This window comes from Syngnathoides biaculeatus, chromosome 9 (genome assembly GCF_019802595.1).
Source record: "Syngnathoides biaculeatus isolate LvHL_M chromosome 9, ASM1980259v1, whole genome shotgun sequence".
In the NCBI taxonomy this organism is placed as follows: domain Eukaryota; kingdom Metazoa; phylum Chordata; class Actinopteri; order Syngnathiformes; family Syngnathidae; genus Syngnathoides; species Syngnathoides biaculeatus.
In genome coordinates, this window is record NC_084648.1 from 23692792 (window position 1) to 23718336 (window position 25545).

Consider the following 25545-nt stretch of genomic DNA (forward strand, 5'->3'; position numbering starts at 1 on the left):
CTATCAAACACAAGAATCCATATTTTGTTTATAGAAAGAGCATTTAAAGGACCTTGTTGTTCAGAAGTCTGGAAACAGCACACATAATACTTTCAATTGTATTAATAAATGCAATGTTGTTTGAAAGTTAAAATAAGTACAAAATCTTCACCTGATTCTCAACTGTATATTGCTGGTAAAAAAAAAAATACATTCTGTACAAAATATATAATATTCAATTACCTCAGGATCCGTTTAATATTTTCCTTGAGGGTTACCCATCCAACTTTCAACAATTGGAATTTCTGCAAATCAAAAAGATGATGGCAAAATTAGTTTGTTGTTAAAATTAAACTCAACTTTTTCCATACTTAATCATACCAGTTCTGCAGAAACAGAAGGATCTTACATCACATTCTGTTCAAGGACAATGAAGTCAGCCAGATATTTTATCTGTACAATGTTGATGTCCTCTTCTTGTGCTGCCCTCAAGTCTTGATGCCTGCCAGTGTCCCTTATCTCAGTAAGCAGCATCAGCCCTTTTTTTTTTGGAACCCTGAACAACAACACATGCACAATGCAAAAGCACAAATATGACAAAAAGGTCTTAAGACGAGTTATTCGTAGACATTTGGCTTACTTGCTACTTACATGGGCCAACACTCTTTGGATGAATGGGAGAGGCTCATGTTTGGCTCATGTTAGCTTGAGGTTGATATCTTGGTTTTGAATGTCTTAGAGTTCTTTATGGTGACGGTGAACCACCTGTTCCACTGCCTAAAACGGTATGAATAAAAGAGAATGTCGTAGGAACCACGTTTTTTCATTGTGCTTTTTGGGCCAGATTTCTTCTGATAAAGTGTTTTAAACAAAACATGCATTTACTTTGATGGTCTTGCAGGGAAATTACAGGACTGGCGTCACTTTCCGAATCCTCCACTTCAGGAGGTTTTTGGAGCTGTAAAGAAAATAAACCATGACCAGCAATATCACATCACTGAAAAGTTGATATAGTCATGACATCAATTCATTGAATTCCTGGACGCTTTGGAAAAATCCAAACAAATCATCCCAAATTATACATTTATATAAAAATACCACATCAATGAATGACACTGTTGATATTATTCTGCCCCAAGTAAGTTGGGTGGGTACCATAACCACTTGTGTTAGATGAAAAAAAAAAAAAAAACAGATATTTTGGATTAATTATAAATGTAATCGGCACAGCCAGCACCCTTAATTGAAGGAATATATATATCCTCAATGGTGGAGGCCAGTGTTTCAGGATATTTAAAATCTATTCGGTTGAGTAGCAAGATTCCATCTACTAAAATTGCGAACCACTCAAAAAGATAAACACATCTTTTCTTTGGAGGATTTCCCAAGGTATCTTTGTCTGCAAAATAGGTCAATATATTAATGTAAAGACCACATTTTTCATTACACATGTTCTAGTTCAGGGTGTACCCTGCCTCCTGCCTGTTGAGAGCTGGGATTGGCTCCAGCACTCCTGCGACCCTCGTGAGGATAAGCGGCTAAGAAAACGAATGGATTGAATTTAAAAAAAAACTATCATTGGAAAGAGCTTTGAAAACCCCTTAAAATCTTACTTAAATTATCTCAATAGCTCAAACAACAAAAGTTGTGACCATTTAAAGATTCGGAATATGGGCTAATTATGATATTGGTAAAATAATAAAAAATAACAAGTTGTGACCTTCCCAGTTAATTAGGATCTTCAAAATGTCATGACTTTTTTGTTTCTCAATAAATTTTCATGAAATTTCACTGATGATCCCTTGATTCTTACAATTTGCACTTATTTTCATTTCAATTGCAAATATTTGCATACAAAGCACCAAATCAGCCAATTTTACCAATTTTGCAATGCGACAAACATTTTTGTGAATGTCAAAAAACAGTGCGAGCGGTCATATAATTTTCATATTTCACTTATGCATCCACTACTACTACATCTACTACTCACTTTTACATCTTGAAGTACGAATAAAACTTCTTTTCCTTTTGGCTTGTCCCGTTAGGGGTCGCCACAGCATGTCATCTTTTGCCATCTTAGCCTATCTCCTGCATTTTCTTCTCTAACCCCAACTGCCCTCATGTCTTCCCTCACCACATCCATAAACCTCTTTGGTCTTCCTCTCGCCCTTTTGCCTGGCAGCTCCATCCTCAGCACCCTACCACCAATATACTCACTCTCTCGCCTCTGAACATGTCCAAACCATCGAAGTCTGCTCTCTCGAACCTTGTCAGCAAAACGTCCAATTTTGGCTGTCCCTCTAATGAGCTCATTTCTAATCCTATCCAACCTGCTCACTCCGAGCGAGAACCTCAACATCTTCATTTCTGCCACCTCCAGTTCTGCTTCTTGTTGTTTCTTCAGTGCCACCGTCTCTAATCCGTACATCATGGCCAGCCTCACCACCGTTTTGTAAACTTTGCCCTTCATCCTAGCAGAGACTCTTCTGTCACATAACACACCAGACACCTTTCGCCAGCTGTTCCAACCTGCTTGGACCAGTTTCTTCACTTCCTTACCACACTCACCATTGCTCGGGATTGTTGACCCTGAATATTTGAAGTCGTCCACTCTCGCTATCTCTTCTCCCTGTAGCCTCACTCTTCCCCCTCCACTTTTCTCATTCATGCACATATATTCTGTTTTACTTCGGCTAATCTTCATTCATCTCCTTTCCAGTTGATGTCTCCATCTTTCTAATTGTTCCTCTGCATGCTCCCTGCTTTCACTGCATATCACAATATCATCTGCGAACATCATGGTCATAGGGGATTCCAGTCTAACCTCATCTGTCAGCCTATCCATTACCACTGCAAACAGGAAGGGGCTCAGAGCTGATCCCTGATGCAGTCCCACCTCCACCTTAAATTCCTCTGTCACACCTAAGGCACACCTCACCATTGTTCTGCTGCCATCATACATGTCCTGTACTATTTTAACATACTTTTCTGCCACACTAGACTTACGCATGCAGTACCACAGTTCCTCTCTTGGTACTTGGTCATAGGCTTTCTCTAGATCCACAAAGACACAATGTAGCTCCTTCTAACCTTCTCTGTATTTTTCCACGAGCATCCTCCAGGCAAATAATGCATCTGTGGTACTCTTTCTCGGCATGAAACCATACTGTTGCTCGCAGATACTTACTTCTGTCCTGAGTCTAGCCTCTACTACTCTTTCCCATAACTTCATTGTGTGGCTCATCAACTTTATTCCTCTATAGTTCCCACAGCTCTGAACATCCCCTTTGTTCTTAAAAATGGGAACTTGAACACTTTTCCTCCATTCTTCTTCAGGCATCTTTTCGCCCGCTAGTATTCTTTTGAATAAGTTGGCCAAAAACCCCACAGCCATCTCTCCAAATTGCTTCCATACCTCTACCGGTATGTCATCAGGACCAACTGCCTTTCCATTTTTCATCCTTTATAGTGCCTTTCTGACTTCCCTCTTAGTAATCATTGCCACTTCCTGGCCCTTCACACTTGCCTCTTCAACTCTTCCTTCTCTCTTTTTCTTCATTCATGAACTTCTCAAAGTATTCTTTCCATCTATTTAGCACACTACTGGCACCAGTCAACACATTTCCATCTCTATCCTTAATCATCCTTACCTGCTGCACATCCTTCCCATCTCTATCCCTCTGTCTGGCCAACCTGTAGAGATCCTTTTCTCCTTCTTTCGTGTCCAACCTGGTGTACATGTCTTCATATGCCTCTTGTTTAGCCTTTGCCACCTCTACCTTTGCCCTACGTCGCATCTCGATGTACTCCTTTCGCCTCTCCTCAGTCCTCTCAGTATCCCACTTCTTCTTCGCTAATCTCTTTCCTTGGATGACTCCCTGTATTTTGGGGTTCCACCACCAAGTCTCCTTCTCCCCTTTCCTACCAAAAGACACACCAAGTACTCTCCTGCCTGTCTCTCTGATTACCTTGGCTGTCGTTGTCCAGTCTTCTGGGAGCTTCTGCTGTCCATCGAGAGCCTGTTTTACCTCTTTCCAAAAGGTCGCACAACATTCTTCCTTTCTCAGCTTCCACCACATGGTTCTCTGCTCTACCTTTGTTTTCTTAATCTTCCCACCCACCACCAGAGGCATCCGACACTACCATCCTGTGCTGTCGAGCTACACTTTCCCCTACCACTACTTTACAGTCAGTAACCTCCTTCAGATTACATCGTCTGCACAAAATATAATCCAACTGCGTGCTTCTACCTGCGCTCTTGTAGGTCACTATATGTTCCTGCCTCTTCTGGAAATAAGTGTTCACTACAGCCATCTCCATCCTTTTTGCACAGTCCACCATCTGTCCCTCAAAATTCCTTTCCTGGATACCGTACTTACCCATCATTTCTTCATCGCCCCTGTTTCCTTTACCAATATGTCCATTACAATCTGCACTGAATTCATGAATCTGCATTGAATTTCCACCGACGCCCTGCAGGTTAGCAGTGCCGGGGGCGGGCGTTGTTAACCCGGGCCACGACCGATTCTTTAGATGAACGCTCATATTTGTTTGGCACAGTTTTTACGCCGGATGCTCTTCCTGACGCAACCCTCTTCAGAACGAGTGATGAAGATAAAATTTGAAATTGAGGGCATTATGTATAATGTAATTAGTGGCTATGCCCCTTAGGTAGGATGTCACCCCGAGTTGAAAGAGAAATTCTGGAAGGAACGAAGTAGGTGTGAGCATCCCAGGCAGAGAGAGTTGTGATTGGTGCAGATTTCAATGGATATGTTGGCGTAGGAAATGGAGGCACTGAAGAAGTGATGGGTAAGTATGGCATTCAGCAAAGGAACTTTGAGGGGAAAATGGTGATGGACTTTGCAAAAAGGATGGAATTGGCAGCAGTGAACACTTATTTCCAGAAGAGACAGGAAGATAGAGTGACCTACAAGAGCGGAGGTCGAAGCACACAGGTGGATTATATTTTGTGCAGACGGTGTAATCTGAAGGAGGTTACCGACTGTAAGGTAGTGGTGGGGGAGAGTATAGCTTGACAGCATAGGATGGTGGTCTGTAGGATGACTCAGGTCGCGGGTAGGAAGACTAAGAAGACAAAGGTAGAGCAGAGAATCAGGTGGTGGAAGTTGAGAAAGGAAGAATGTGTGGCCTTTCGGAAAGAGGTGAGACAGGCTCCCAGAAGACTGGAATACTACTGCCAAGCTATTCAGAGAGGCAGGCAGGAGTGTACTTGGGGTGTCTTCTGGTAGGAAAGAGGAGGAGACTTGGTGGTGGTACCCCAAAATACAGGAAGTCATCCAAGGAAAGAGATTAGCGAAGAAGTGGGACATGGAGAGGACTGAGGAGAGGCGAAAGAAACACATTGAGATGCGACGTAGGACAAAGGTAGAGGTGGCGAAGACTAAACAAGATGCATTTGACGACATGTACACCAGGTTAGATATGAAAGAAGGAGAAAAGGATCTCTCTAGTTTGACCAGACAGAGGGATAGAGATGGGAAGGATGTGCAGCAAGTAAAGGTGATTAAGGATAGCGATGGAAATATGTTGACTGGTGCCAGTAGTGTCCTCAGGAGATGGAAAGAGTACATTGAGAAGCTAATGAATGAAGAAAATGGGAGAGAAGGTAGAGTAGATGAGGCTCGCGTGAATGACCAGGATGTGGCATTATTCAGTAAGGGAGAAATTAGAAAGGCACTGAACAGAATGAAAAATGGAAAAACAGCTGGTCCGGATGACTTAGCAGTGGAGGTATGGAAAAAATTTGGAGAGGTGGCTGTGGAGTTTTTGACCAACTTATTACTAGCGCGAGAGAAGATGCTAGAAGAATGGAGGAAAAGTGTGCTAGTCCCCATTTTTAAGAACAAAGTCGATATGTAGAGCTGTGGAAACTATAGAGGAATAAAGATGATGGGCCACACAATGAAGTTATGGGAAAGAGTAGTGGAGGGTAGACTCAGGACAGAAGTAAGTATCTGCGAGCAACAGTATGGTTTCATGCCTCGGAAGAGTACCACAGATGCATTATTTGCCTTGAGGATTCGTGGAAAAGTACAGAGGTCAAAACGCGCTAAATTGTGTTTTTGTAGACCTAGAGGAAGCGTATGACAGAGTACCAAGAGAGGAACTGTGGTAATGTATGCGCAAGTCTGGTGTGGCGGAGAAATATGTTAGAATAGTACAGGACATGTATGAGGGCAGCAGAACAGCGGTGAGATGTGCCATCGGTGTGTCAGAAGAATTTAAGGTGGGTGGGACTAGATCAGGGATCCGTGCTGAGCCCCTTCCTATTTGCGGTAGTAATGGATAAACTGACAGACGAGGTTCGACTGGAATCCCCTTGGAGCACGATGATATTGTGATCTGCAGTGAAGGGAGCAGGCGGAGGAACAATTAGAAAGATGGTGGTATGCACTGGAAAGGAGAGGAATGAAGATTAGCCGAAGTAAAACAATATATGTGCGTGAATGAGAGGGGCAGAGGAAGAAGAGTGAAACTCCAGGGAGAAGAGATACCGAGGGTGGATCACTTCAAATACTTGGAGTCAACAATACAAAGCAATGGTGAGTGTGGTAAGGAAGTGAAGAAACTGGTACAAGGGGGATGGAACAGTTGGCGGAAGGTGTCTGGTGTTCTACGTGACAGAAGAGTATCTGCTAGGATGAAGGGCAAAGTTTATAAAACAGTGGTGAGGCAGGACATGATGTGCAGATTAGAGATGGTGGCTCTGAAGAAACAACAGGAAGCAGAACTTGAGGTAGCAGAAATGAAGATGTTGATGTTTTCACTCAGAATGAGCAGGTTGGATTGGATTTTAAAAGTAAGCTCATTCGAGGGACAGCCAAAGTTGGATGTTTTGGAGACAAGATTAGAGAGCAGACTTTGATGGTTTGGACATGTCCAGAGGCGAGAGAGTGAGTATATTGGTAGAAGGGTCCTGAGGATGGAGCTTCCAGGCAAAAGACCGAGAGGAAGACCAAAGCAAAGGTGATGGATGTTGTGAGGAAGAACATGAGGACAGTGGGTGTTAGAGAAGAGGATGCACGAGACAGGCTTAGATAGAAAAAGGTGACATGCTGCGGCGACCCCTAACGGGATAAGCCGAAAGAAAAAGAAGAAGAAATTCTATGGAAAGTCAAAGCCAAAGTTCTTTCGAACAATATTATTCTATACAAATTCTATAGAATTTTATAGATTTCTATTGAATATTTTTAGCAGGGCATGGAGACAGTCATCATTCGCACTCACAATCACACCTAAGGGCAACTTAGAATATCAAATTAATGTGTGTTTTTGGGATGTGGGTGGAAACCAGAGTGCCCAGAGGAAACTCACACAGGCATTGGGAGAACATGCAAACTCCTCACAGGCGGGGCCAGGTTTTTAACCCCAGTCCTCAAAACTGTGAAGTCAATGATCTAACCAGATGCGCCATCATGCCGTCATATATACACGCTGTACATATATTTATCTTCAAGTGATTAATGGTCATACTCTCCATATACGTAGTTTTTGTCCCGTTAGTGTGTTACATTCTGCTCCTCTCTCTTCCACTCTCTTAACAGTCTATGGTCTTACTACTGCACAGCCAGCACCAGTACATTTTCGATTATGACTCAGGGGACCGCCTGTCAGCTGTTACCATGCCAAGTGTCGCTCGACACACCATGCAGACTATCAGATCCGTGGGCTACTACAGAAATATCTACATACCACCTGAGAGCAACGCCTCAGTTACTGTGGACTATTCTGAAGATGGACAGGTGTGTATTAGTTTTAGTTCATTGGCTATGACATTCATTTCATATTTGATACTGTTCCCTTCTGAAAGAAGCTAATCACCAAAAAATGTTATGCCTGAAAGTAAAACAGTGTATTAATCAATGTTGCAATCAATTCGCACTTTTCACACACTCTCAGCACAGAGAAAAACAGATCTAGCCCAGTCAACTACAGCCTGACGTCTTTTTTTTTTTTTAAACACAGCACCACACTGCCTCTCACAAAGAGCCGCAACTAAGTCACACACTCTATTTCCTAGTTTACCTGACACCACCAACCTTTCTTTTTAAAGGGGTACACTCATAATTACAAACACGGGGTATGTGAATAAAAGAAGAAAAAGTGGTAAAACTGGATGAAATTTTCTCTTTTTTGAGTTTTTAAAAATGGTCTGGTCTGAAGTCAAAGTAGAAAGTGCAGGATGAGATGGTGTGTAATGTTAAAATTCCACCTTGGCACAGCCTGAATAAGGATGAAAGCACAGACAATACCGTGCAGAATAAGTTAATTCTGTATTTTAAATGTGGGAGGTAATATAACATTAACCCTAAAACTGTTTGGGAGCATCATTCACCTTTCAACATGCATTGCGAAAGATATTCTGCAAGCAATAATTCCGTTTTACACCAAGAAAAAGAGAAGGGGATATCTTTGTGGGTTAAAAAAAAATGAAACAAAGTTGGAAGCGACATTTCGAATTTATAGTTAACAGTTGGCTTGTATGTATTTATATTGTAATATTTTTTTTTGTTTGACATTTTCAGTGTAAGTTTGCAAAAACACAAAATTGGTCTTAAATATGTTCTAATTGGAATGTAATCTGAACCTTTTAATGAGCCATGTCACTTCAATGGATGACACTGATTGACCACAGTGCATACGTCGGATGTTGCTCTCAGTGGAGCAAGGAGCGCTCACGGCCTTAGTGTGTTTGCTCAGGCACCTAAAAAATTAGAAGGAACATTGGTCTTAATTATTGATGCACTAACATGACAATACGCCACTGAAATATTTCAGCCAGAAGTACCCTAAAAGTCAGTTGTCGGTTTTGGACGAAAATACTTTTTTTTTACCGAAATAACATCACATCCATAACGTGCTCCTTTTCACTTTCATGAGTAGTGATGAACTAATGTGTTTCCTTGCTCCAAATCAGTTGGGAAAAGTGAACTACTTGACAGCAAAAAATGTACAATCCTAAAAATACCATGTTACAGACTCCAGAGATTTGTTTTGTATTCCTCAAAATTAACTTTTCTTTAAATTTGTGGTTTTATTGGCTCTATTTGGAATCAGCAAATGTGAAATATTTAATAAAATCTGTCACGCATTCCTGACTTCCAGACTTTCTTCTGCCGGGAGCTCATTCAGATTTTTATCTCTGTCAGTAGCAAAAATCTTTGCCTATCCTTCTGCTCCCTAGCCATCGCTGTCAAATTTACAAACACGCCGTCTCACTAGTGGGTGTTCTTTCGCAGAAGCAATGAGAAGAAAGGAGGTGGGCTTGATCTGGCTAAAACAAGTGGCAGTCAGACCTTTTTCAGAAATTTGCATGACAAATTGTAGATGTTTTTTAAATGTAATTGACACTTTTATACTAAGTCCATTTTTGATACTCACTCTATTGAGGCGTAAATAGCCACAATATGGGACTTTTAAGTAATAAATGGAAACTTTTTTCAGACACATTACAGTGGTACCTCTACTTACGAAATCAATGCATTCCTGAAGTCATCAATGTGATTTTTTTCGTAAGTTGAAGCGCTTTTTATATGTAAATAGATGAATTGGTCCAAAGCCCTCCCTCACCCCCCAAAAATAAGCATTCAACGTACATAATGTAAAGAATAAGAATTATGTTCATTTACCTTTGCCGTTGTCCGACTATGCAAAGAGAAGGGTGAGTGAGAAGCAAAACGCTTGGTGGTGGACGGAGAAGGAAGCAAACGTTTGACAGCCAAGAGAAAACATACGTATGAATGAACGTACAGACACAACTTGATTCCACTAAAGATTCTTGGGGCCTAAGGTGAAGAACGATGTAATGGCTGTGCTAGTAATTTCTAACGTCAGAGGTATGTTAAACTACACAAGGATTTTTCTCTTGGGCTATTGGAGCACTCTAGAACTAAAGCAAGAAAGTCACAAATAGAACATATACAATTAGGACACAAACGCAAATGTACAAAGTACGGAGACTTTTTAAGCAATACAGATTTTCCAGTAGTGTCACCCCAGCTCAAGTGGTGCAGAACTCTTTACGTACCCTGTTTACTCTGAACTTCGCCTGGCATGCTCGAATAATGTTTGTGGTCTGTTCCCATGTGTGGTGTGCAACACAAAGTACTCATCACTGTGGGAGTTGAATTTGCCCCTTGAGGGACACCTTACATAAGGCACCAAACAGGGCTGCCCACAGTTTTTTGCCCCAAGATTTACTTTTCAAGTAGCCAGGCTTTGGCGAGCTACCAACAGGAGAAGGGGATGAGTGTATTTAGACATGAATTTAGAAACTTGGCAACATTTTTAAAAATTGCGAACAAAATTTGTTTGCTTCTAGGTGAAGAACATTGTCCAAATCCATAATTGTTTTGTAATATATTAACATTTCATTACTCTTTCTCTCTCCTTTCAGCTCCTGAGAGTTGCCCACCTTGGAACTGGACGCCGTATATTGTACAAATATCGCAGACAGGTATGTGCATTTCATTTCATATTTTAAAGGAGTATTTAGATAAAATATTTGAGAGCTGATTGTGTTTTGTACATTCTCAATGGGATAGAGAATGGAGGATTAAAAAATGGATGTTTGCATCAAGGTTAAGTTTTGTTTGGTTCTTGACAGTAGAATGATATCAATGGTGTACAAGGAAATCAGGAAGCATACTAGCAATATCAGGTGTCCCCAGGCTGCCAGAGGTCTGATATTCCTCAGTAGATTCTGCAGTAGTGAATGAGCAGGGATGTTTGACAAATTGTATAAACTACACTAAAAGTGATAGAACATGAACAGTATTTGGTGCGATAAACCGATACAGCACTTTTTATCATTCTCCTCAGAACAAGCTGGCAGAGATTCTGTATGATTCAACTCGTGTCAGTTTCACGTATGATGAGACTGCCGGTGTGCTGAAGACTGTCAACTTGCAGACTGAAGGGTTTATCTGTTCTATACGTTACCGCCAAATTGGCCCACTGGTTGACCGTCAGATATTCCGCTTCAGTGAGGATGGGATGGTGAACGCACGTTTTGACTACACCTATGACAACAGCTTCAGAGTCACCAGCATGCAGGCTGTAATTAATGAGACTCCACTGCCAATCGATCTCTATCAATTTGATGATATATCAGGAAAGGTGGAACAGTTTGGGAAGTTTGGGGTCATCTATTATGACATCAACCAGGTAAGAGATCCAATTTTTATGCATAAGATGGATCAAAAGGAGTCTGTGGCCTGGTTTAATTTGAAAATCTCTGTGGTTTGTGAAAAAATGAAGGCAATAGCTAATAAAAGGCATTAGGTTTCTAAAACTACCATATCAGATTTTGGCATCATTGTAACATTGATACGCCACTCATTATTCAACTACCTGACAACTTTGTGATTGGTACACATCCACTCAGCTCAAGAAAAATGGCTGAGTGACACTGCAACTGCATCTTGTGCAAAGCTCTGCCAACCACTGAGGAGTTGAAGAATAAACTGCCGTTACCACTTGGGTACTAAAATTGTGCAGTTTTTGGACCCATTTCACCCAGAATGACCTCAGCATAAGCTTTCACACATTAAAAATATTTTTCTTTATTTTTTGGGAGCAGGACACAGCTGGCCAGCACCAAGCCGTACCAATACTGAATATAAAGTGTACATATACAGTATCCTGTATTGTTGCACAACAATACAATGCAAAAGCTACATTCAAGTGAATGAGACCGAGCGAGCGTCTCAAAATGTTGCAACACTTTATTTTTGCCCAAGTGCTCTCTCTGGAGAAACAGGATTTTTCCATTGATTCCTTCTCTGTGGTTTAATAAACATGATAAAGTAAAGTACAATATACTGTATGTTCATCCTAAAACCCCATGCTGTACATTCAGGATTGGTCTTCAGGTCATCCAAGCTCAAATAATTTCAGTTCACGTTGCCTATTAATGAGCGAGCAATACAACGCTTGGAGAATATTACTTCAAAAATTATATAAAAAGGCTGATGAATGCTTTGCCTCCATTAGATCGCTGAGATATCGCCATCTGTTTCCATATTTAAATTAAAGGGAACAGCGATCCAAATGGACTAACATTTACAGATTGAATACTGATAAATCCAGCCATTTATTTATTTTATTTTATTTTATTTTTTATTCTAGGCAATAAAGACCAACTAGAATAGCGTGAAAAAGAGGCTTGTCTGTATTTCCAACCTAAGTTATCTTGGAAATCTGATGAAAGGAGATCATAGATTTAAAAATATATAAACATAGTTAATGGTATGGGACCTTTATTAAAAAAAAAAAAAGATTATCATTAAGATTATCTGGTATTCAAGGCTATGAACATTATTTGTGACTGCAGAGTGAGGTTAAAATATTGTATGATGAGCACAGTGAGGATTTCAAACATCTGATTGACATCACTTGTCTACACACATGCAGATAATCTCCACAGCAGTGATGACCTACACCAAACATTTCGACCAACATGGTCGCATCAAGGAGATCCAGTATGAGATCTTTAGGTCTCTGATGTACTGGGTCACCATTCAGTATGACAACATGGGCAGAGTCACCAAGCGTGAGATCAAGATAGGACCATTTGCCAACACAACAAAATATGGCTATGAGTATGATGTTGATGGACAGTTGCAGACAGTCTCCCTCAATGAAAAAATGATGTGGAGGTAAGGTCATCATAAAATAATTGTTTTTAATGTAGGTTTTCCAATTATTGCTTGTGTTAAATGTATCATAAATTGGATTTGCAGGTATAATTATGACCTGAATGGTAACTTACATCTGCTGAATCCGGGAAACAGCGGTCGATTGACACCACTTCGTTATGACCTCAGAGACAGAATCACTCGTCTAGGAGATGTTCAGTACAAATTGGATGAAGATGGTTTTCTAAGACAGAGGGGGGCTGAGATATTTGAATACAACTCAAAAGGTGAGAAAAAAATCACTTTTAAATATTAAAAAAAAAATAATATTTCCGTTATTAACCCTTTATGTAATGCTGTTCTTGGGGGGGGTGATGCAGTACAAAGATTTACAAAAATTCATAATGGAAAGATGTCATGTCAACATTGTCTTTGACAGTTTCTTTTAAATTCTTTTTGTGGGGTTGACTTTGACAACTTTTCTTGGTTTATTTTCAAAGAAACTTTTTTGCATTTTGCATCATATTTTCCCCCTTTCTTTTCAAGTTTCAACTGAATTGATGATATTAGAGCGGTATGGATTACTTCTGAGGGAATCCAACTTTGTCATTATTCTGTTTTGTGCAATATACTATTTGTGCTACCAGCAGCTGGTCAGTGTGCAGCATGGCCTAACACCGCATAATTGTCGAGCACTCTGTGGGGTTCTGTCATACGTTTTCATAGTTGGCCGACTAACAGCCACCAACTTTGCTACAATTTTTAATTTGAATTACAGATGAACAGTGTTGTAACCTCACAGGTGATTGAGCTCGTGCACCTACGTCATAAAATCACGTGACTTTTGTTTACCTCGGCATATTGCCGGTAAAGATAAGCATTGTTCAAAGCTAAGTTGGTTGGAGACGACACGGAAAGATATCTTGTCGCACTACGACCAGTCTTTTCCGATACCGTCAGACATTTAGAAGGTGAAAATAAACAACGGTACGTGGAAAAATTAGATAAACTTGGCATAGAAGATCCGTATTTAACACTAAAGTCGATGTTTTCGCCGATAAGAAATTGGACTGTTAATTCCTTCTGCTTGTCTTGGACAACTGGATATATGCATGGATTTGGTGAGTAAATCGTCAAGATTTACACGGAAAAGTTTGAAAGCGTATAAAAGTGTGGATGCATACGAATACTTTGTTGCTGGATCTGTTCTCATCAGGAATAAATCCCACATAGTGACAGTTTTGACAGCTTGTGAACGCGGAAGTGTGTTTGGCGACATGTTAACCTTTGCTGGAATCCATCGATCTTTTCCGCCACTATTCAATACAAATGCCAATACTTAAATAAATGACCCCTGGTTTTAAACAAACTCTTATTCATTAACTATGATTAGGAAAAAAAAAAGGAGACTGAGTCATCTCCATGGAATGTACTTGGAAGCGATTGCGGCCACACTTAACCTCCGTAAACCTCTGCGACAGTTTTTTTTTTTTTTTAAACACGCATTGTTCTCAAATGAGCCAACTTGGCATGATAAATACTTTTTGGTAAATTGAGATTGAGAAGAATAATTCCTACCTGAAATGAAGCGACCGCTACTCAGGTGTGCGTGTATTTTTGTTGGGCACCATCCATCATGTTTAATTGCTGAAATCTAGCAATAATTTCCGGTCTTTCCAGATGGTATTCCATTGAATGATCTCTTTGAATATCTGTCTCGTCTGTTGGGACAACCAACAGCACATCGGGTCTTGGGTATTGTAAATATTCTCCTCCGGTTCACTATCTCCCACAAAGTCGAGCAGCTCTGTTTGACCGGCAATATGGCGTGGTGAAAATGGTGATGTCACGTGCACGAGCTCAATACCAACCATTCAAAAATGTGTCATATCACATGATCTTTCACAACAAAAATAAACCACGCATGACGTGAGATCCAGCTGGCTGCCAACAAGCTGCACCAATGTGTGTTTATGTGTGCATATGCATCCACCCATGCATTGGCCTCACAGTTATGAGGTCCAGGTTTCAATCCCGGCCCTGCCTGGGTGGAGTTTGCATGTTCTCCCCGTGCCTGCGTGGGTTTCATCCCACATCCCAAAACATGCAACATTAAATTGGACACTCTAAATTGTCTCGAGGTGTGATTGTGAGTGCGACTGTTGTCTGTCTCCGTGTGCTCTGCAATTGGTTGGCAACCAGTTCAGGGTGTACCCCGTCTCCTGCCCGTTGACATCTGAGATAGGCTCCAGCACTCCCGTGACCCTTGTGAGAATAAGGGGCTAAGAAAATGTATGGAAAGGCTCACTTACCCCAGGCTCCCATGCACATTTAGACACTGTTGTGACCGAATTTCCATTTAAAGGATTAAAGCTCCACGTTGTTGTGGACCGTAAACAGCGATGCAAGCTTGTTTAAGACGGTGTGGGAAGGATTTGTCTAGGTTCTCACTGCCATCTGTGATGGCTCGGTTGGTTATGTTGGGCCTCACCGTCACATAGTAACTTTCATAACATTACACTAACCGGGCTCCTTTTAAAGTTGCTCATTCCCTATTGACTTGTTTCACTTAGAATGACCCTTGTTATGACAGTCAGGACATGTTGTTCTTTGAATTATAGCTGAAACAACCTTTCAAGAGTCGGGGTAAAATATTTATCAGCTGTGAGGATTGGATTAGCGTTAGGGTTTCTAACATTACATAAGTACAATGTCCCCATTATTCTTGAGATAAAAGGGACATTTCATTGGAGTCAGAAAAAGGCACTTCAACAGATAGAGTTTGGCAGGGCAAAAGCATCAAATAAGTAAAATTATGAGATCCACATAGAGGAACATTACATGAAACCTCTACTCACCTTATAAATATCCTATAAATAGCCACCTGAGATTGATCAGGTGGAGCATTGCTCCAACAAGCTTGTTCCTCAAAATTGTATTGAGATTGGATGTGGGTGTTTTGTCGAGAGGTTAGGGATTCTTGACCTTAAAGCTACAGCGTAACTCCTCTATTTGGCTTCATCTAATCTTGGTCAAGATACCTTTTGAGAAACGAACTCTCTAATCATCTTGCGTCTCACATACAAATAAAAGCTTTGATAGTACCTCAAATGCTAGCTGACAGGAGACAAAGAGCGCTAAAAACAACTTGTATGATCCTCATCCAAGGGGCATTATTTCCCCATTCTTGCTTCTTTTTTGGCCCCTAGGACAGGGGTGTCAAAATTATTCTCGCTCAGAGGCCACATGGAGGAAAATCTATCACCAAGAGGATCAGACTAGTAAATCATGGCCTTACCAAATTATATACTTAAAAACTTGAAAACAAAACCTTCCTGTCTGTCATACATCAAAAACTGTATAGACACTGTGACTGTAAATTGACCGATCCGGGTTTTCCCCAATCAAAAACCCTGTATGATATGCATATCACAAGCTACAACAGTGAGAACAACATGTGTGCCGAAAACACAGACACTTCACTGGCAGAGAAATAAACAATTTCTTTGCCTGTTTTGAGATGGACTGCTCAAACCCAGGCTCATCACAACCACCTCCCATCAGCAACACACTGACGCTTCAATAACATGAAGCGAAAAGTGTGCTCAGGACTGTAAATACCAGGAAGGCTGCTGGCCCAGATGGAGTGCCGGGGAAGGTACTGAAGGCTTGTGCTGATCCCCTGATGGGTATTTTCACAAGAATCTTCAACAGATCGCTGCATCAATCAACCATTACCTCCTGCCTGAAATCTGCAACAATCATCCCCATCACAAAGAAGGCAGCCATTGACAGTTTAAATCACGGATGCTCAATGCGTCGATTGGCATCGGCCAGTCGGGAGGCAGTTTCGGTCAATCGTGATGGCGTGCCGAGAAAAAAAGAAGACAGCCGTATTTTTTTAACTTTAGCTCACCGCGCATGTGCAGACAACGACAGTACAGGAAAATACGCTGTCAGTGCGTCCCCCCCTATTTTAAGCTCTCACTTAAGAAACCTTAACAAACATGAATATGGATGCTGCAGTAAAGGAGACAAAAACGTATCACTTTTCGTGTCAGCAGCGTGTCATCTTTTTCCATCTAAGCCTGTCTCATGCATCCTCCTCTCTAACAACACCTGGCAGCTCCATCCTCAGCACCATTCTACCACTGCGGTGGTGAAAAAGACCCAGCAGCGACTCCACTTCCCGAGAGTGCTCGAGAAGAACAACTTGGAAGCTATGCTGCTGCAGGCCTTCTACAGAACCACCGTGGAGAGTATCGTTACATACTGCATCACAGTGTGGTATGCTGGATGCACAGCAGCGAACACTAAAGCTCTGCAAAGAGTGGTCAACAGTGCCCAGAATATCACTGGCTGCTCTCTGCCCTCCCGAGAGAACATTGCCAACTCCCGCTATCACAGCAGAGGCACTAATATTATTGCAAAGGACTCTTCACATCCTGGTCATCACCTGTTTAACCTGTTGCCCTCTGGCAGGCGGTACACGTCCCACAAAACACGGACAACCAGATTCAAGGACAGCTTTTTCCCCAGAGCCATCAACTCCTTGAACTCAAACCACTGAAATAACAGTACTGTAATGGAATATTATTCAATGGCACTTTTGTGCATTTATTTATTTACTTATTTTACCAATAACTGTGCCTTGATGTTTTATCAATTGTTTTTTACCCAAGATGTTCTTCAATTTTTATTCTATTTTATTGCACGTTGTGGAGAAGCACTCATCATTTCTTTGTATGCACAGCCTATAATGACAAAGTCTTTTGATTTGAGTTTGATTTATTGTTTTCTTTGTTTTAATACAATCCAAAATAATACAAGCACAACACTATCAATCATAAAACATTTCATGTTTTTTTTGTTAAATTCTGAGGAAAAAGAACATTCAAACACACAATGCCTCTGTGATTCACATAAGTATATCATTGAACATGGAACCTTTTCAGGACGTCATTTCTCAGGCAGAAATATAGATTTAAAAAAAAACAAGTCTTTACATCTTAAAACAATGCCATTTCTTTTTTAACTTTCTCCATTAGTATTGAAAGTAAACATAAGCAGCACGTCTAGCTCGTCTTTGCTCTACGTTGCCCAGACTATGTTGCTAACTAAAGCAGCGGTGGTGGACGCTGTCATTATAAAACACATTGATGGGCTGCTTCTGCAACATTTGATAAAGTTCCGTGTGCTGCCTAAAAGAAACCAGTGGCTTCTTTTAATTTTTTACAGTACGTATGTTAATTGTGCCATTGGATGTAACACCCAGTCATCTCTCACCCATTGAATCACATTGCAAAATGCCACAAACTGAATAGCTGTTTTATACTTTCAATTTGCATTGGATCTTTTTTTGGAACGCAGTGCAGAATATCTGCAAAGAGAGTGCATCAACGGTGCACAATTGCGCACACACGCAGTTTAGAGGGAACATTGGATGATGTCTTTTTTTTTTTTTTTTGCACGCTGCCCCGCGATCAACCAGGACTGCCTCGCAATCGACTGGGCACCCCGATTTAGACCGTTAGTCCTGAGCACACAATTAATTTCATGTTCCTGAAGCATCAGTGTGCTGCTGATGGGAGGTGGTTGTGATGAGCCTGAATTTCATCTGCCCGTCTCAAAATAGGCAAATAAACGGTTTAGTTTCTCTGCCAGCGAGGTGTCTGTGTTCCTGGCAGTAGTTTGTGATGTGTTGTAATCCCTCCCACATGTCATTTTCTGTGAAGCACTCCTCAATATTTCTTTTGTAGGATGCCTTGGCCTCTTTGATGCCTCTCTTTAAGTCACCTCGGTCAGCGCTGTAACTGTGCCTTGTCCCCTGACCTGAAGTTGTTGCGGCATTTAAGGAGTGCCTAAGTCTCTCGAGTCATCCAGGGTTTTTGGTTGGGGAAAATCCGGTCTATTGACAGTCACAGTGTCTATAGTTTTTGATGTAAGACAGAACAGGATCTGTGTGTTCCTGAAGGTTCTGGTGTTCAAATAATGGACCTTTCTGACATAAAGATATGATTTTTTTTTTTTTTTTGTCAAGAATCAACAACAAGTGGGACACAATCGTGAAGTGGAATGAAATGTATTGGACATTTTAAACTTTTTTTAACAAATAAAAACCTGAAAACTGCGGCATGCAATATTATTCGGCCCCCTTGCAGAGCACCTTCTTCCACATGTTCGGTGTGTCTCCCAGGTGGCTTGTGGCAAACTGTAAATGAGACTTTGAGACATGGCTTTCTTCTTGCCACTCTTCCATAAAGCCCAGATTTGTGCAGTGTACAACTGATTGTTGTCCCATTGACAGACTTTCCCATCTGAGCTGCAGATCTCTGCAGTTCATCCAGAGTGATCATGGGCCTCTTGGCTGCATCTCTGATCAGTCTTCTCCTTGTTCGAGGTGAAAGTTTAGAGGGACGGCCGGGTCTTGGTAGATTTACAGTGGTCTGATTCTCCTTCCATGTCAATGATTGCTTGCACAGTGCTCCTTGAGATGTTTGAAGCTTGGGAAATCTGTTTGTATCAAATCCGGCTTTAAACTTCTCTACAACAGTATCTCGCACCTGCCTGGTGTGTTCCTTGGTCTTCATGATGCTCTCTGCAATTTAAACAGAACCCTGAGACTATCACAGAGCAGGTGCATTTATACGGAGACTTGATTACACGCAGGTGGATTCCATTTATTTTTTCTTTTCAGTTTTTCATTTGTTAAAAAATGATAAGATATCCTAAAAAATTCATTCCACTCCACGATTGTGTGTCCCACTTGTTGTTGATTCTCTACAAAAAATTAAACTTTTACATCTTTATGTTTGAAGCCTGAAATGTGGCGAAAGGTTGAAAAGTTTAAGGGGGCCAAATACGGTCACAAGGCACTGTATGTATGTACTTCTTTCGTCTTGTCCCGTTAGGGGTTGCCACAGCATGTCATCTCAGATGAACACTCATCTTTGTTTGGCACAGTTTTTACGGCGGATTCCCTCCATAAAACAACCCCTCTGTATTTATCCAAGGAGAGAGCTGGAGCCTATCCCAGCTAACTTCAGGTGAAGGCAGACTACACCCCAAACTGGTCGCCAGCCAGTCGCAGGGCAGATATCGACACCATCATTGAGCGGCAATCAATCCCATGCTGCCTGTACCAAATGCAGGGGTGTGTACCACTACACCATCAGGGAGTCCTCGGACAAAACTGCTTGTGGCTAGTTGTACTTCTAATTTGACCATTTTGTTGTAATAGATTTTGCATTGGTCAAAAAGATGCTTGGAATTGCAGGTCTGTGAGGTTGCTGCCTTAGCTTAGCAGCTATGCCCGACCTTTTGTTTACGCTCCCTCCGGAGATCCCAGTGGTCTTGCGATATTTGGAATATTGTTTTCTTTTGATATTCTTTTGTGATTAATAAATTATGCTTCAGTCCCAGATGAATTAGGTCCTGAAAGCTATATGTGATCGTGGCTTTACAGAAATCCACAGATAGTGCCAAATAATAAAAAAGAAAAAGCACCAAACTGGAGAGCTAAGAGCCGCTGCACCCGTGCGCGCCGCCACCTTCAACCATCAAGTTGGCAAGTCTAGCAACTTTTCAAGTTATTTAGGTGCTCTGTAACATCCACCATGAATTCAAGGTCCAGCATCCATTCTGTGGAATCAAATTCTAACACTGGTTGACCCTTTTCTTCCATGAACTGTCCAAGTTCTTCTCCTAAATCAAAGAAACGCCTCAGCACAGCACCTCGGCTTAACTACCTCACCTCAGTGATATGGCATGCCGTAGATTTAGTCTTTCTCTGTGAGAAGGCTGTCAAACTGACGGCAGTCACTCACATTTGAAAAATGTACAGGTGTGGTCAGTCATGCTTGCAGATATAAACTTATGGGTGTGGTCCACGCCATCGCGCTCATCAAATCACAGTGACTGTGACGGTGATTCACGCTTCTGGATCGGATTAAATTAACAGTTTTTATGACCATCTTCGTAACATTATCCATTTTTAATGACTTGCAACACAAAGCCCCCTGGTTCAAAATACAGTGAAAAGTCCAAAAACCATGTCCTCTATTTGCAGATTGCACTTTTTCTTGTAACTTTATCACAACAGCTGTTTTTTTTTTTTTTTGCAATCATAGAGGGGACACCAGCTGTAGGCAGACTATGACGAGTGGGTTAAAAATATCAGTTGCTGTCGTTGTTGAGTCACTTGATGTGCCTGAGGTGGTCCTCAGAAGCGCTAGACTCGGATGTGGGAGGCTCCATAGTCCTCCGAAAAGATGAAGAAGAAATAGAAGAAGACGACGAGCGGGAGGAGCAAAGGATGACAGGGTGATAGATATGGAGGTAGAGGGGTCAATGTGACCTGCCCGTGACACCGGCACTGGCGGGGGAGAACCAGAGCAGAAACAGCAAGTGAAGCCTTGAAGTCCCTTTGAATATCGGGGCTGGCCGGAGCTGGTCCTGTGGAATCCTCATTGGCAAGGGGTATAGGTGATCAAAGCAAAGTCACAGGGAAAAGGGCACCTCCCACGGCGGTAGTCAGAGTGAATTGATCAGGCTTTGTAAGGATCTCCAGGAGACCGCCACAGGTACCTGGTCTTTGTCCCGTTCAGTTGCTGTTGTTGTAGCATTCATTAGCGCCCTCTCCAAAAGCTCCCTCGTGACTGTCAATGTGTCATCAACTCCGCAGATGAAAATGGTCAGTTGGTTTATCAATTGCAACTGAAAACACAATAAATGACTGTCCAAATCCACAGAAAGATCAGAAATCCCATCTGCAACTGTTAGGTTTGAAAAGCTTGACTCTCTATTAAAAGAAGGCGAACAGACAAGGCTTCAAGTTTTACTTGCTGCAAGGGGAGCGACAGGACCTCTCCCTGCTTCCAACCAACTCCAACTCGTGTCACCTTGCAGCTTCTTTTTATTCAAATCAATCACATGATGAGTCTTTGTGTGCGTGTGTGTGTGTGCGTGTGAGACTGTTTGATTGATTACATTGTCTGATTGATGACATCGGTTTTCAAGCCAATGAGTTCAAAGGTAGAAGCTTGGTGGTGACGTGTAACCAACCACAGTATGTACAAAATGAGAACATAAATAAATGTAAATATCCTCTTTAAAGGTGGAGTAACCTTGAAACTTCCTTCTGGCGGAGTAGCCTTGAAACCTCCTTCTGGCGGAGTAGCCTTGAAACCTCCTTCTGGCGGAGTAGCCTTAAACCTCCTTCTGGAGGAGTAGCCTTACTTACCGGTTCAAGCGTTTTCTGGACGCCAGTTGTTCGTGATCTCGTCAACCTTCGTCCACCGAGGGGAGATAGGACTCTGGCACCGGCCTGGCCACGAATTCACGTCCCACCGGGGCTTTGCTTCAGGAACAGCTAAATGCTCCTGGCTGTTGACAGGCTTCGGTGTGTCTTCTCCCTCCTCGATGGGCGGTGGTGTGTTGGGATCCGGCTCGAAGGACCAAATGTCAGGTTTAAAAAGCTTGACTCTCTATTAAACTAAGGCAAACAGACAAGGCTTCAAGTTTTACTTGTTGCAAGGGAAGGGACAGGACCTCTCCCTGCTTCTAACCAACTCCAACTCGTGTCCCCTTGCAGCTTCTTTTTATTCACATCAATTACATGATGAGCATATGCACGTGTGTGTGTCTGTGCGTGCGTGGGTGTGTGTGTGTGTGACTGATTGATTACATCTGTCTGATTGATGAAATCGATTTTCAAGACAATGAGTTCAAATGTAGAAGCTAGGTGGTGATGTGTAACCAACTACAGTCTGTACAAAATGAGAACCTTTCTTTAACAGCAACCGTGATTCTCGTCAGGCTTTCAGGGCGCACAATGTCCGCGGCCTTCATCATGCATTGTTTTACAAATTTTCCTTCATCAAATGGTTTTGAAGCCTCTGCGATTTCATTAGCAATGAAGTAGCTAGCTTTCACAGGAGCATCACTGATGTCTCTGCTGTGAGTTAACACAGACTGCTGTTTCTTCAGTCTGGCCAAAGGTTCATTCACGTTCTCTCTTCTCCACTGTCCTTAAAAGTTGTTATATTTGTCGGCATGAAGACTCAAATCGAGGCGACGAAGGTTATATTCTTTCAGCGCTGCAACATGCTGTGAACACACTGAACATACAGCTTTCCTATTCACTTCCATGAATAAATAGGAGGATAACCATTTTTCTTGAAACACGCTGCACTCTGTGTCCACTTTTCTCTTTTTTGACAGACATTTTGGGGCAATGACGGTGGCAAAGCACACATAAAAGTACCACACAATAGAAGCCATAATAAATAGCGTGGGCAGTACACAAAGCAGCTCAACCAGACTGCGTGTTTAACCTACTTTTATTCTGCCCCGGTATAGAACTCGTGCACGTGATGTCATAGTTTGCACAGCGTCATATTGCCGGTCAAGGCTAGCTGCTCAGCAGTGCGGGAGTCCTTGAACCGGAGCAGATTTTTCACAATGCCCAAGACCTTTTGTGCTGTTGGTTGTCAGAATAGACGTGACAGCTCTTCAACGATATCATTCTATAGAATACCAGCTGAATAGACGAGAAAAAGATCGATGAATTGCCAGCCAAACAAAACTGCTGGCCAGTACGGGAGTCGTTGAACCTGAGCGGATTGTTGACACCTTTTGTGCTGTTGGTTGTCACAATCGACGAGGCAGTTCTTCAAAGATATCATTCTATAGAATACCATCTAAAAAGAGTTAGAGATCGATGGATTTTGGCAATTAAATGGGATGGATGGTGCCCAATGAATAATAAAATAATAAAATACACACGCTTGTGTAACAATCATTTCAGGTAGGAATTCTTCTTCTTTTGACTTGTCCCGTTAGGGGTCGCCACAGCGTGTCATCTTTTTCCATTTAAGGCTATCTCGTGCATCTTCCTCGCTAACACCCACTGTCCTCATGTCCTCCCTCACAACATCTATCAACCGTTTCTTTGGTCTTCCTCTCACTTTTTTGTTTGGCAGTCCCATCCTCAGCAACCTCCTACCAATATACTCACTCTCTCGCCTCTGAACATGTCCAAACCATCGAAGTCTGCTCTCTTTTAACCTTGTCTCCAAAATATCCGACTTTGGCTGTCCCTCTAATGAGCTCATTTCTAATCCTATCCAACCTGTTCACACCAAGCGAAAACCTCAGCATCTTCATTTCTGCTACCTCCAGTTCGGCTTCCTGTTGTTTCTTCAGAGCCACCGTCTCTAAGCCGCACATCATGGCCTGCCTCACCACTATTTTATAAACTTTGCCCTTCATCCTAGTGGATACTCTTCTGTCACGTAGAACACCAGACACCTTCCACCAACTGTTCCATCCCGCTTGGACCCATTTCTTCACTTCCTTACCACACTCACCATTACTCTGCATTGTTGACCCCAAGTATTTGAAGTCGTCCACCCTCACTATCTCTTTTCCCTGGAGCTTCACTCTTCCTCCTCCGCCCCTCTCATTCATGCACATATATTCTGTTTTACTTTGGCTAATCTTCATTCCTCTCCTTTCCAGTGCGTACCTCCATCTTTCTAATTGTTCCGCCGCCTGTTCCCTGCTTTCACTGCAGATCATGAATGTGGGGATGAATGTGAGTTTGTATAAAACCAGGGGTCATTTATTTAGATATAGGTATTTGTATTGAAAAAATCTGAGTGGGTCCATCACAATTTTGGATTTATCCCTGTTTGAGAACAGATCGAGCAACAAAGTATTTGTATGCGTCCAGACTTTTATCCGATTTCAAATGTAAAAAAGTGTGAATCCCGACGGATACATGTGTATATCCAGTTGTCCAAGACAAGCGGAAGCGAATTAACAGTCAATTTTTTTTTTTCTGCAAAAACATCATCTTCGGCATAAAATATGGCTCCTCTATGCTAAGTGTCTCTAATTTTCCCACGTACCTTTGTTTATTATCACCTTCTAAATGTTTAACGGTATCGGACAAAACTCTGGGTGTTGTGCTATAAGACATGTTTTAAATCACCTTGTGGGCTGGATTAAACTGGTTTGTGGGCCAGATCCGACCCATGGGCCATACATTTGACACTATCCCCTAGTAGCAATTCAAAGGCCTTTGGTTTTCCAAGAGTGTCACTTTCTCCTTTGATTTTTCACTTTATTTTGTCAAACCAAGTTTAATTCACCTTTTCTTCACTGATTTAGGATCTACATTTCACCATTTCTGGCTACTAGTACACAGCGTTCCTCCTGGGTTACTATGGATATGACTTTAAATAACTTATCCAACCCTCTCTCCTGCTCTGAGGGGGGGAAGCTCACTTCTGATCAATCTTTCATGAAATACATCTATGCATAGCATATACTCGCATATCCCAAAACAAACATGACACAAAATAATTTTGAACATTTCATTGCCAATTCCCACATGTACACTCAAAGGGGCTATCATTTCATCATCTTTTCTCACAAATACCTGTGTGGACACAGACAATTTTGGGTTGCTAAATCTTAGATCCCAAAAATATTTGTAATAAGTTGTTACAGGTTGAATATGTTTGCTAACATGCATTAAGCAAGCAAATGAGTATAAGACAGTATCAGTGTGTCTATTTAAGACACGTCATGACCCATTAGATCTTCACTTTGGTACCATCCGTTGGATGTTTACAGTACATCTGGTTTATCACAAGGTATTTTTAGTCCTGTACCCAATCTGTAATTTTAGACATAATTTTAACGATCAATGATATTTTTCAAAATATTCTCTTCCATTAAGAACACCAGGTCACAGTTTTTCCATTGCAGGGAGTTCATTACAAAGGATGTGAGAGGGTCAATGGCCTGGTGTGCAGCCATTTCAATTGCATTAGACTGTTTCACTGTGGCTGGTTTAAACCACAAAGACAATTCTCAGATAAATACTGAGATGCTA

The 25545-nt window shown here is 41.7% G+C and overlaps 1 protein-coding gene across 8 annotated transcripts in view; it reads left to right on the top strand.

The window, feature by feature from the left end:
* Positions 1 to 25545, top strand: part of tenm3 (teneurin transmembrane protein 3) — a 338666-nt gene that overhangs the window by 291446 nt on the left and 21675 nt on the right. For all 8 annotated transcript variants that reach the window (XM_061830594.1, XM_061830598.1, XM_061830595.1 and 5 more), the window contains 5 exons: positions 7548 to 7745; positions 10400 to 10459; positions 10825 to 11169; positions 12418 to 12662; positions 12747 to 12928. In XM_061830594.1, coding sequence (XP_061686578.1) covers positions 7548 to 7745; positions 10400 to 10459; positions 10825 to 11169; positions 12418 to 12662; positions 12747 to 12928 — 1030 coding nt within the window. The remainder of the gene's footprint in view (positions 1 to 7547; positions 7746 to 10399; positions 10460 to 10824; positions 11170 to 12417; positions 12663 to 12746; positions 12929 to 25545) is intronic.